At 40.4% G+C, this 13,573-nt stretch overlaps 1 protein-coding gene across 1 annotated transcript; it reads right to left on the bottom strand.

Moving 5' to 3' along the window:
* Positions 1-5,209: 5,209 nt before the first annotated feature.
* LOC121050414 lies at positions 5,210-6,100 on the bottom strand. The gene is made up of 2 exons (XM_040510209.1): positions 5,679-6,100; positions 5,210-5,648 (listed from the first exon to the last, which is right to left on the bottom strand). The coding sequence occupies exons 1-2, from the start codon at positions 6,065-6,067 to the stop codon at positions 5,525-5,527; spliced, it is 513 nt and encodes a 170-aa protein (XP_040366143.1). The 5' UTR covers positions 6,068-6,100; the 3' UTR covers positions 5,210-5,524.
* Between the last annotated feature and the right edge of the window lie 7,473 nt (positions 6,101-13,573).

The following is a 13,573-nucleotide window of genomic DNA, read 5'->3' as shown; positions in this document are numbered from 1 at the left end:
AAAAAAAAAAAAAAAGAAGAACAAAATAAGAGTTGGCTAGAATTGATTGGGTTAAAGGGTAGGTTAATTCTGTTACAATGTTAGGGTTACGGAGTTGATGGTGACAATGTAAACAAGCACAGATATTCTGCTAGTGTATGAACGATGTTAATCAAAAACCAAAACATATGCGCAAGTACCGAAATTAAAAAATGGAATTGTATTAAAAGCCAATGTCTAAATTACAACAGAAACACTTGCATAATCTACTAAAAAGAATAAAAGAAGGAAAAAAAAAATGCGAAAGGTCAAGCAGAGCAGCTTTTGATCTGGAGCAGCTAGAGTCCCTCTACAACAACATTCTGAACACTGGTGTTCCACAAAGGCTTGTCCTGCGTACTGGAATAGTGATAAAGACTAGGTGAAACCAAAAGGGGCTGTGGTCTGACTTCAGTCTAAGGAAATGTTGAACAACACATCAGGAAACTCCTGCCACCATGAAATATATTGCATACATGATTTGTCAAACCTCGCTTTCTTACAGCTCCCATTAACCCTACGTCTTCTTAAACCAGGCAGTCTGAGATGATCCAATAAACCCTAGGTGAATTAAGCAGTTCGAATCCATCCAGCAAGCAAGTCCAAATGCAACACCACCATATTTTACAGACACAAAATCGTTGACGTTTCCTACCAGCATTTAAGGAAGACTATGAAGAGAAAGAATATCATCCAAATATACCCAAAGACCATTCCTGACCATAAACAGAAGTATCCAATCCAAACCCTGATCATTAGAAACTACACCAGTGATAGCCTGATAAAAGGAGCAAGTGCTATCAGTTTGACTCCACGAGAATCCCAAAGGAACCAAATACGTTCAGAGAATCCCAAAAGCATCAATAATTCTATTGCCATCAATTCTCTGCTCAAATAGACCAAACATATCAATTAAATAGAACTTCTGAAAATCACTAATAATACTAGAGGAAGTTTTAGCACCAGCATTCCAACATTCAGACTGGGAACGTCCAAGAGAAGACATGATTTCTACTTGAGTAAGAAAACTCCTTCATAGCATCATCATTAGCATAAGCAGCTATAGTGCATGATTATGAGGCACAAATGACTCTCACAATCACAAGAAATCACCTTAACATACCTTCATCCTCATTTTTACCATCAGATTGGGAGGGCAGTGGCCACTAGTAAGGGAATAAGATGAAGGAAAAATATCAATCACCATACTGCTACTTTTAGGCGAATAGCCTATCTACCTATGGCACTTGTAGGGTTGCAGAGGTTGCAATAGTTTTTTTCAAGGCCTTCCCACCTTCTTCTTACCACCAGTGGTCTTGAGCATTAGACACAGGAGCAACAGTAGCTGAAGTAACGAAGTTGCCTTTAGACCCAACTGGATCAGGAAGAGAACTCTTATGGTTCCTTTTAAGCAGAACATTCCATGATCCGACTACCTCAGAATCCTTACAAGATTGAAGCACAAGAAATCTGGATCCAATAGCAATATTCGCTGCAGATGAAAGAGGCTTTTTTTTTTTTTTTTTTTTTGCATAAAGGAGATGGTAGGTTGAATTGAAGTAGGATGAACTCTGCAGCTTCCCAGGCATGGGAACAATAGAAGCAACATTCTTCTTTATGCTTTTCCTTTTAATCAGAACATTCCATGATCCCAAAGCCCCAAACCAACCATATTAGCATCCTTCAGAATCTTCCCAACAGTATTATAAGGTAAAGAGCTAGAGCTAGTAGGCGTAGGAACATCAACAACATTATCCATAGGAGTCACAGGTATCTCGGAATCATCATTCTCAACACACCATCTCTAACATGCCCAATTGACCAACATTTATAGCAAACTGGTGGAAGATTCTCATACTCAAGTTGGGTGTAACGATCCTCAACACAAAATTCAGATTGCTGAGGTAATTTTCAGATCACTTTCAACACAGAAACCTGCATATTTACCTGGAACCTGTGAAGCCATATGACTGTCCAACCTCGCATGTAGGTCACACTTCAGAGAATGAGCCCCTACGGAACGTATCCACATTGGCTTTGCACTAACTGTCAATATCTTCACAATACTAAACAAAGATTTTTTTTTTTGTTTTTTTTTTTTCCTAACAGTGCTAATAGGGTTTGTGTGAAAGGTTCAAATCGAAAGCTAGTGTGATGAAAAAGAGAACAACTAATGATGTAGTAAATACCAGTGTTCTAAAACTTGACTAATGCCAAATTAGCTCTGTTGGGCGGATGTGGGTTTGGCGGCCGCCTAGGTGGCCTAGGCGGGCGACTGGGCGCCTGGGCGGGGGTAGTTGGGCGCTAGGCGGCCTTTCTAGGCGGATATGCAGGTTGTTTTATGCAGGTTGACGGCTCACGGAGGCAGATATAAAGGTTGTTTCATGGAGGTTGACGACTTGCAGAGAGAGAATGGAGGAGACGACTCTGATCATGGAGGTTGTTTCATGGAGGTCTACTGGTCTTCGTTATGGTTTCCGGTTCTTCAGCGTTATTGAATAATGAAAAAACTGATGAAGAGAGAAGGTGGAGATGGCGGCTACTGGTTTCACAAAGGAGAGAAAGAGAGAGACCCGTGAAAATGAATGGGGTGGTTAATTGTGGAGAGTTCGTGACTTGGAGATCCCTCTTCTATAGGATGGGCACGTGTGTAAGGCAGCAACAAGAAGCACAATTGCTGCTACTTTTACAACTTCATGTTTTTGTTTTTTATGTAAAGAGTGGCTTTTTGAAGACTAACACCAACGGTCATGATCATTATGACTAAGCTTCAGTTAAACATGGAGATACCTCTCCCAAACACTCCCACAACACATATGAACACTTCCTTAAAATAGCTCTCTGCTACCTCTCTTTAATTAAATAAATATTTATTTTATTTTAGGAGGATAAATATTTGGGATTTTGTCCATTTACCCCATTTCTAGGGATTTTTTTCCCACTTACCCCATTAAGTTTTTTTAATTCTCTCTTACCCAATACACTCTAAGGGAGTCTTCCCTAATACCTTTTTTTTTGTTTTTAATTTTTTTTAATACCATTTTACCCTCACCCCCTTGTTACTTAGAGAGAGAGAGAGAAAAAAAATAGAAGAGAGATAAACCATGGGAGACTTCGCCGGAGCCCGTCACCGGCCGCCGGAATCCGGTCACCGGTCGCCGGATTCCGGTCACCGGCCGCCGGATTCCGGCCAACGTTCACCGGATTCCGGCCAACTTTCGCCGGAATCCGGTCACCGGTCGCCGGATTTCGGTCACCTACTGCCGCCCACCGGAATTTGCTGAAAATCTCACCGGAAAGTTTTTTTGCCCCCAATAGACATCTATTGCCCCCTAGTAGATGGGCAATAAACCTCTATTGCCCCCCAATAGACGTCTATTGCCTCCCAATAGACGTCTATTACCCTCCAATAGACGACTATCAGCCATGTATTGCCCCCCAATAGACGACTATCAGCCATGTATTGCCCCCAATAGACGACTATCAACCATGTATTGCCCCCCAATAGAAGCCTATTGCCCCCCAATAGGACTTTCAGTTGCCAAAATGGGAACTAATCTCCCTAAATTTAGACAAATAAAACTTTGATTACTGAAAAAAAACAAGGAGATTACATCAATTCAAAACGTCTATTGCGCCCCAATAGCCGTCTATTGCCCCCAATAGAACTTTCGATAGCCAAAATGAGAACTAATCTTCCTAAAATTAGATAAATAAAACTTTGATTAAGCAAAAAAACTAGTAGATTACATTAATTCAAATGTCTATTGCTCCCCAATAGATGTCTATTGGGGAGCAATAGAATATTATTTTTCCTGTTTTCTTTCCTTTCGGGCCTTCTGTTGCAAAACAGAAGTAGAACCATTTTGATTTGCCCCCAATACAACTTTTTTTTCTTTTTTTTTTCCTTTCCTTCTCGGATTTCTTCCCACAGTTTACAAAAAAAAAAAAAAATGCTCTGGGCACCCAAGACCAGAGCACCCTCAGTCGACAAACCTGCCGGCGTCGGACTTGGTGGGCACCCAATCATCTTTCTTCTCTGCCACAACCTGCGTCGAGCACTGGAGGATAATCGACGTTGATGATGTCAGTCGATCTTTGGCTGTTGAAGGCGAAACCATTTGAAACCGGAATCGGAATCTTCCGGTGAGAGATGTTGTGCTTCTGCCCGTGTTTCGACGACAACCACTAGTCCACCACCGGACTTCCGACGACGTGGACCGATCCTGCTCATCTCCTCGACCTAAATCCTGTTTCGACGCCGCGCCGGAGTTAGAGATCAGAGAGAGAGAAAGACCGGAGGTGGAGATCGGGGAAGAGAGACAGAAGAACGACGTCGTTGACAGAGGAAGAGTGTCGAACTCAGAGAGAGGGCACCGAACTCCAGCTTGAACTCCGGACCCGACCCGGACTCGGACTCGAACTCCGGCTGCCGCTCTAGCATTAATCCAGTTCCTCTCCGACTCGGAAGCAAACGCCACAACCGGAGCTTCTTCGTCGTATGCAATCGACGTCGTCTTCCGCCCATGAAGGATCCGGTGAGTGGTGGATCTCTCTCCGATTCCTCGTCGTGCCGGACTTGATAACGACAGCCTGCAGCGCCATCGATGATGGAGTACTCACCGGAGCCTCCGTCGTGGAGCTCACCGGGCTCGGACGCATCGGGTTCGGAATCCGAGGGAGAGAGAGAGAGAGAGAGAGAGAGAGAGAGAGAGAGAGAGAGAGAGAGAGAGAGAGAGAGAGAGAGAGAGAGAGAGAGAGAGAGAGAATGAAACAGTTTTAGGAGAGCTGTGCTTATCGTGGAGACAGAGAGGAGATGTAGTGCTGCTATTGTGTAATTTTTTAATTTTTAGTGGGTAAAATCGTCTTTTTAATCTGTTTTTGGGTTAGTGAGAACAGTTTTTTGTTGATGGTGTAAGTGGGCTAAAATTAGCCTATTTTGGGGCTGGTGGTCAAGGACCCAATATTTGGGATTTTGTCCATTTACCCCATTTCTAGTGTATTACGTCTTTATAAGTCTATATATTTTTAATTACATAAATAAAAGTTATAAAAATAAAATTAAAATTAAAAAATACAAAACCGCCTAGGCGTCGCCTAGGCGCTCCTCCCTAACCCGTCGCCCGACTAGCGCCTAGTGATTTTTCGAACCTTGGTAAATACTAATCAGAACATATATCTATTCTTACTCAATCTCTTATGGTTGTCTCAGAATGCACCCCAGCTTTGAAAACCATGATCTCTTCTTTGCTGGAAGTCTCTGCTGAAAGACAAGAGAGGGTACAGAGCTCGAGAAAAAGGAAACAAAAAGAGGAAGATTTTGTCATCAATTTGGTATAAGAAACCACACATGAATGTTTAATTTGGTTAGACTAAAGGGACTACAATAAGCCAATTCAATCAATGAGTATCTAAAATTAAATTTGCCTAAAAATGTGCACTAACTAGAGATTGGTTTCATAGCAAGAAACCCAATCAGAGAATAAACTACCTCAGAATGTGCACACTAACTAACCGCAGTTGTCCTGGCGGCAGATAGATGAAGCTTGATGAGGGAAAATCGAAGCGGGGATTTCCTTTGGAATGACCAGAGTGGGACGTGGCTGCTAATCATGTTTTTCATTTCTTGATGAGAATGAGAGGGCATGGCCAATGGAGAACCCAAGTCATCTCCAGTAATAGCTCTCCGCCTCTTTAGTCTTGGAATCTGATCATCTTGCTCCCCAGATCTCTTCCTTTTCATCATCATTTGAGAAACAAGATTAGATCTTTTCTTTTTGGGTATACAGAAAGCCAACAAGTCAGTCCTCCTCTTAGAAATAGAAAGAGAAATAGAAAGATTGGACCTTTTCTTCTTGGGAATGAAGAAGGTCTTCTCCAGATGAGCGGCCAGCAAGCCTTTCTTCTTCATAGTCTTGAACTCCACCAACATCTGAATCGCAACATCGCAACATTTCAAAGAAGAAGAAGAAGCCCTTGTGTTGGAATCAAACGCAGCAAGATCTGCAACCTCCGAGAAGAGAATCAACCCTGAAACAGAATCGCTCATTGTTTCCGTCACAAATTCCAAGGAAGATCAATCCCTAAATTCTTTGTGGGTTGGGAATTAGGGTTTTCTGTGTTGGGGGAAATTGAAGCAGAGAGAGAGAGTGAAGTGGGAAGGAAGTTAATATACAAGGAGAGAAATATGACCGTTATTTTTCCACGTAAGGCAATCGACACGTTTTCTCGGCCAACGAAGTCAAACGGTCAACAATGTCGTGATGAGTAAGGTAGTAAGGTTTTTTTAATTCCTCAACTCATTGATGATGATTTTAACACTAATGAAGTACCCAAGTGATCACTCTTTGAACTTGATCATCTTGCTATCCTGATTTATAATAAATTAAAGCCTCTTCCTTTCATGTTATTTTCCTTGTTCCGATGAGAAGCAACCGTAGACATTTTCTTTTTAGGTATAATGAAGCCCAACAAGTTAGTCATCTGATAGAAGCATAAAATGCGACAATTTATATAAATATTTTGTTATGCTAATTTTCTTATTATATAGTTTTAACTTTGTTTTATTATTTTAGATGTCTTATGGAGCAAAGAACAAAATAAAGGAGATAAGCATGTGAGAAGCATATGCAATGTAACAAGAAGAGAAAACGCATATCCTAGGCATGTGCAAGGCACATGTGGTGCTGAAGATGGAAAACTAAAACCATGATTCAATATGAAGACTTGATTAATGAAGGAGAACTCAAGAAGCAATTCCTGATGCAACTAGTAGGGAATGATTTCGTGAATAATGGAGGAACCTAGAAGTTTGCTTCAATAATCCTACAAGTCCTATTAGGCTTATTTTTCAAGCTTTTATGATGCAATTAGATAAGGTGGTGTGGTTCCATTGGTCTTACTTATGCATCAATCAGAATACTTAAAGGAGACTTGGAATTCAAGAAGAATTCATGGAAGTAAAGCATATAAAAAGAACGTCTTTGTGCCATTGAACTTTGCCAAGAGGATTTCATATATACCTTTGCCAAGAAGGGGTTTCGGCTTAGAAGAGTAATAGTATGCGGCTAGTTTATTGATTCGACCCGAGTGTTTTAGCCGTGCTTAGTGGCTAATCTCTCTTAACAAGCAGTTGTCGTACCCTCAACGGCTCTTCAACCTAACCCTTGACGGCTCTGTGTGATCTTCTCTCTCTCTTTCTACAACATACACTTGTGCCCTAGCTCATCTGATAGGACCTACCCCGGAATTCACCCTGAAATCAGAAGTAGTCTTGCGGGGCCCACCTTAGGAGAAATCTTACTGAAAATTCAGCAGCACTTCCCCTAAAAATGGACTACCCAATCCTGCAGAAAACAACTGAACACTTCTAATCATACAAGTCGAGTTTCAACCCCTGGAGCCTAGCTACCTGCTCTTCATAACCACAACCGCCCACCCACTGAAACATAACAAGGGTCACAGCCTCCCGGTCTCTGTGAATTATAAATATAACAAATCAAAACACATATTCAACACAAATTCATTATACATGAATATAATTCTCATCCTGCCATAGCATTAGTCGACCTCGATAATTCAAACTATACTTAGATATACACTTGATAAGTGGTCAAAAATGCAGTTATATCTTCATAATTGCTTAGCTATTGAGTATTTTGTTGGCCTAAATTAATTTAATTATATCATATTCTTGATTTATTACGTCTGAGACTTGGATGATGGAATTGGACAATTAAAGGCCCAAAGGAGTTGCTGTACTTGGACGTGGACATGTTGACTTTATTGGTTAATTGCCTTGTATAATTATCTTTGAGGAGGGGATAAGTGTTCCACGCGACCTGTTCTCCATCCTTTCTTCTAATCATTTGAAGGCACCTCTCCAAATACTCAGATTCAATTGCCTTCTAATTAAGGGGGACTGAAGGGGTACCTAGCAATTATGAAGAGCCCAAATCCTACAAGCTCCTTGAAGTAAGTAGAAAGAAGAGTTCAATTACAATTTAATCTCTTCATGAATTGGGGGATTTTGGGCTACGTGAAATCAAGAAGTTCATTCAAAAGAGGATGTCTTCAGGCATTAGATGTCGACAAAGGGTTGGGCAATCAACAACATATAAGAAAAGGTTAGGGCAGATTGGTTTCCTCTCTCTCCTTTTCCTCCTACGTACCTCAGTTCATTTGCTACGTTGTACTCCTCCAAACTCATGGATCATTTTGTGGCTTTCATTTTTCTCATAAAGAACTAATCTCCTAGCAAAGGCTAGGGGAGAAACCTTGGATTCCCTATGTAGTTTTTATTAGTTCGATTCGACAAGAACTTCAATGAAAATTCAGCTTTTGGATGTTCAAGTTTAATTTTTGTGTTTACTTTTTGATTGATTAATGGGTATTTGATACTCTATTTCATAGGATCAGGAATGTTTTTCCTATTGTGTAGTAAAAATATCCATGCTTTTGAGACTAAGTAGAGTTGCAGGTTGATAAACAATTTCGTTGGAATTATTTCTTGATAGGTTGTTGCCATAGATACAGTTTATACTTGAACTATTCCTGGAGAAATTGATTGGGCCTTGTGTATTTGAACGACCTTAAATTGAATTCATCTTTAGTGTCAGTTTTCTTAAATAAGTTATAAGGAAAAGAGTCGAATTGATATGATTGCATAAGAGATTTAAGGTGGAACCCCGAAACCTTGGTGTCCGTCATTATTGAATTCAATTCTCTTCAACTAAACTCACTTAAATTGTTTTCTTTTTAGTTTATTCATAATTCTGTGTATTCTCTCACTGCTCTTGGCGGAATGACACTCATACTTTTGAGTCTATACTACTACGCGACTCCTGCACTTGGGATTAGCAAGCAATTTTTGGCCCCGGTGGCTGGGGAGCGTTTGACGAAGCACGCAGAATATTTCTACTTTTGGTACATTCGTTCCATTTCTTTTTAATTTTGTTAGTGTTAGTTAAATTAGTTAATTTGTTTTCATTCTTATGCGTTATAGAGACCAATTAGGTAGATTTGTTAAAAAGCCCGAATCTGAAACTTTGTTTGAGTCTTCGAGTTCATCTGCATCATCTGTAAACATAGAAGAAGATGAAAATAATAATGTAAACAATGACCAAAACAATGTTCTGAATAATGTGCTCAACAATAATGTGCTTCCCCCACCTCCTCCACCTAGAACTTTGCAGACTTACTTGCATCTTGCACGTAATGCTCAACCTTCTTGCATCATGCATGTTACCAACTAACACGCCCAACATTGATTTTAGAGCTGGCATTGTTCAACTCCTTCCTGCATTTCATGGTTTGGAAAATGAAAATCCATATGTGCATGTGGAATCAAGAATCAAGAATCATCACGGCCACCAGTTCATCCCCTCTCTCCTGGTGCTACTACGACAACCATGACCACCAGTATATCCCCTCTCTTCTGGTGCTACCGGTACATCCTCTCTCTTCTAGTGTCTCCCTATGGATGGTCACCAGTACATCCCTTCTCTCCTGGTACCACAATAACAATCTCAATCATTAGTTCATCCCCTCTGTTCTGGTGCCACTGATCGAGATCACTAATCCATCCCCTCTCTTCTAATGTCTCTAACAACATAAGTCATTCAATCAATTCACAAACAACAATCTCAACAAACGATCATCACAACCAACTGAAACAATTATTACAATCACAATATAATACTACTCGATCAATAATTAATACATCCACGATCATACCATGAACCCAACAATCATAACAATTACTTAGATTCATAATATTCATCGGAAATTAAAGATCACTATTAACACATAAATTCAATTAATTATCGACAATCATAAATCACAAGAAATATAATCTGAATATTTATAAAAGATCATCAACCACATGCGAAATTGAGTTCAAGAGATCGCAAGTCACGATTAACACTCAAATCCGAGACTCTCGTTTGAAATGAATTAGTATTAACTAATTACGAATTCAAACAAAACAGCTAACTAATAGTTCATCGCAAAATCCGAACTCAAATCGGAATCGTCTCAAACTTCAAGGATTTCCTAAACTCAATATTTCTAACATGCTCATCAAAAATCATAACGATCCAACGGTCGGATCATTACGAATTCATACCCGAATTTCTGAAACTTCAGAAATTCCAATCGATCTTGAAATTCGACGTATTCCTATCAAACTGTGTCCACACAATTGTAACATCGTGCTTTGCACAGTGGAATAATATGGAAGGTCAGAAGCAGCGGCACGCGCCGCCACCAGCAGCGGCACGTGAGGCCCACGCACCGCTGACCAACCTCGACCCGGGTCACAATACTTATGTCAAAATCTTCATCTCAACAAGCACAACAACTTTCATAAATGCAACAAAGTCCATTTTCAAGTTTAGAGACCGAAATTTACCTCGAGAAGAATGAGGCCGAAATCGCTCAAATCCAAAATTCGTATTCCTTAGGTTGAATTGAGATGTGAAACTTGAAAGGTTAGTAGAGGATCTCCATACGAACAAGCCCAGTTGATCTCCCCTCCTAATTTGGTCAGAGTTAGCCGGAATTTGAAGAAAACACTGAAAAAGGAGTCTGACTTTGTTTGCTTCGATTCATTGTCTATGGTGAATCATAGGATGCAAGACATATATGGATGGAAAGCGTATTTCAAGACGAAGAGAATTGTACCAATTTCATGGCCATAGGTGGCCGGAGGAAGCGGTTGCGATGCTAGGAAGCTACGCAGGCGAGAGAGGAAAATTCTGAAAATTTTGGGGCCTTCCCGAAATGGAAAGTCAGCTTACTATTTATAGAACATGATTTCAACATAATTATAAAACTGCCACTGACTTGAAACCCTTTTAACTTCTTCGTTACAACTCTGATTTTAGCGTGCCACGTGTCCATGAACTCGGTTTAACGTCTTCTACAACTTTCATGAATGAAGCTTCTTAAAAAATTGAGTCGAACAAAAAGTCAACTTTTAGAGCCACTAAATGATCAAAATGAAGGTGAAAAGTAAAGATTTTATTTGTTTGCAGTACGAATGACCTGTAAACGGGTAAATTGAGGTACGAGACGTAACATCATCCTTGGAGCTTTTGAGAATCACAAAAATCCTGAAACATAACATCTTGGCGTCATCATCACCATTTGGAGTTACTTGTGTTCAAGTGCTTCATGGCTACCATCTCCATCCACCTCTGTTTTTGATTTTGTGGTAAACATTCAATTATGGTTTTCTTTGTGATTTCAAAACCCATGTTGAACTAAATCCACTGTAGTTAGGGATTGTTTTGATGCCCCAATTATATGAAAGTCAGACTTTTATTTTCTTAAATGATTCACTACCTTTTGTGAATGATTGATTAATTGGTTTTGGTTGATTGATATCTTTTTTGGTTTCAAACATGAAGTGTATGCATGTAATTGGAGCTAGACTTAAACTAATAACTCACCTAATATTATTTTTCTGAACTTAAGTCGAGTGCATCATGCTTCTAGGATTTGCACTTTTCAAAGTCCTCCTAATTTAGTTGTGGAAGCCTTGCTTGATGATACTTTACGTGTTTCTAGACCTAAGCATGTAAAAGCCATCTTGACTAGTTTGTCTTTTCTTGTTTGGGATTTTTGCCTCCATTATACCATATATATATATATGCATTTATCAAAAGCCACATGGCAAGTCTATTAAATAAAAGAAAATAATATGACAACTCATATATATATATATATATATATATATATATATCATACGGTGGATGATGCCCGTAGAGGAGTGTCACCCCCTCAACCTAAACATATAAAGGGAATCATTACTCTCACTCTCACTCGGTGTTTCTTAATTTTTCAAACGAATCCTATCAAAAACAAATCCTACCCTACCCGATGGATACGAATCCGTCACGCTTCTCGATCCTCTCCTACATCCTGGCCCATCTTCCCTTCTTGGGATCCAAGCCACCCACCGCCGTTATCTCCGACCTCGTGTTCATTCACATCTGCAATCCAGTCGCTGCTCAAAGCGAGATCGTTGACCAGATGCCCCTTTTCTCTAACCCGAAAGTTATTGTCGCTGCTCATAGATGTCATCATTGGTGACGGGTCCGTGATTAGTTTAGGTTGTAGGGAGGAGAGTTGAGAATTTATGTTCACCACTAGTCATTCCAATATTTTGTAATTTGGCCTTTTTTTAATAAATGAATCACTCGTTCTATAATATATATATATATATATATATATATGTGTGTGTGTGTGTGTGTGTGTGTGTGTGTGTGTGTGTGTGTGTGTGTGTGTGTGTGTGTGTGTGTGCGCCTTGCAAATGGATTATGTTCAATAAACGACTTAACAATAACCAATGTGGATGTTACGAGATTTTCTCTCCTCTCCAAAACCCTAGCAAATGGCGACCTCATCGTTTTTCCCCTACCAGCCTCACGTCTCCCTCCTCTGTGGCCTCCATTAACGTTGTCACTGCTAGCTTTGCTGCCTCATTGGCCCTCACTGATGGAGGTCAATCCCCAGACCAGGGAAACATTGGTGGAGGCCCTGTGCGCAAATCCTCCTAATCTTTTCTCCTTGGAAAATCCCTCACTTTGCAAGCCTGTGGACTCTGCAGCCCTCAAGTCTCACTTCCTCCAAACATGGATGGTGGTAAGGGACTTTAGGGTGCAGGAAAGAGATGACAACCTTTTCTTGTTCTCATTCGAATCAACCCAGGATTGGAATAAGGTTCTTAGAGGAGGAGTTTGGTGCTTTGATCGTGCTCCAGTCTGTCTGGAGGAGTACGACGAGGTACTCCCTATTGCTGAGGTTCCGATGAAACATGTTCATATCTGGGTTAGGGTTTCGGATATTCCTCTGCCGTATAAAGAACTTGACAAATTTGTTCTCATTGGGAATCTCTTGGGAGGTTTTCTAGATTATGATAAGAAAGAGTTTCATAAAGGAATTATTCATATTTTCTTCTCACATGATATCTCAAAACCTATTATGCTTAAGCGTAAGATCTTCTTGACTGCAGGGGTTGAACCTGTATTGAAGTTTCAGTTTGAACATCTCAGGGGAAGACGCTTACAATATGGCCTTACTACTAATTCAGGGACCAAGTGTGAGGAACCTAATGCAGCAATCTCCGCTTCTAGGGTTTTGCGCTTTGGTGGTCCTTCTACATCTGGAGGATCCTTCTCATTCTCGACCCAGAATAGCCGAGAATTACCCAAGCCTTCCTCTACTTTGTGGAAGAAAAAGAAACATGTTGTTTAGAGGTTGGAGAGATCAACATCAGGTTTGGACCCATCTGTTGATACCGTGCAAGTCACGGTAGAGGAGGAGGCTGCAGCAGGCATTGGCTGCTGTGCATGGTGTGGAGGCCTCGGGTTCTGCATCTATGGATGTTGCTTCTGACTCCACTACTCCCGCACAAGTTATGCAGATGGAGACTAGGGTTTTCAAGAAAAGAAATAGGAATGGAGATTGTACTCCCTCCCCAAAGAAGTTCAAAACAATTATGGGTGGTAAACTTCTTACTTTTCAAGTAGATGCTTTTGGTCTGGTTGAA

The sequence above is a fragment of the Rosa chinensis genome, chromosome 7 (genome assembly GCF_002994745.2).
Source record: "Rosa chinensis cultivar Old Blush chromosome 7, RchiOBHm-V2, whole genome shotgun sequence".
Classification (NCBI taxonomy): Eukaryota; Viridiplantae; Streptophyta; class Magnoliopsida; order Rosales; family Rosaceae; genus Rosa; species Rosa chinensis.
The sequence above is the reverse complement of the archived record's forward strand: the minus strand, read 5'-3'. Positions and strand labels throughout refer to the sequence as shown.

Coding starts and splice junctions, on each gene's coding strand:
- LOC121050414 (XM_040510209.1), bottom strand. CDS start 6,067: ATGAGCGATTCTGTTTCAGGGTTGATTCTCTTCTCGGAGGTTGCAGAT. Junction 5,649..5,678: donor ATTACTGGAGATGACTTGGG/TTCTCCATTGGC, acceptor CTCTCATTCTCA/TCAAGAAATGAAAAACATGA.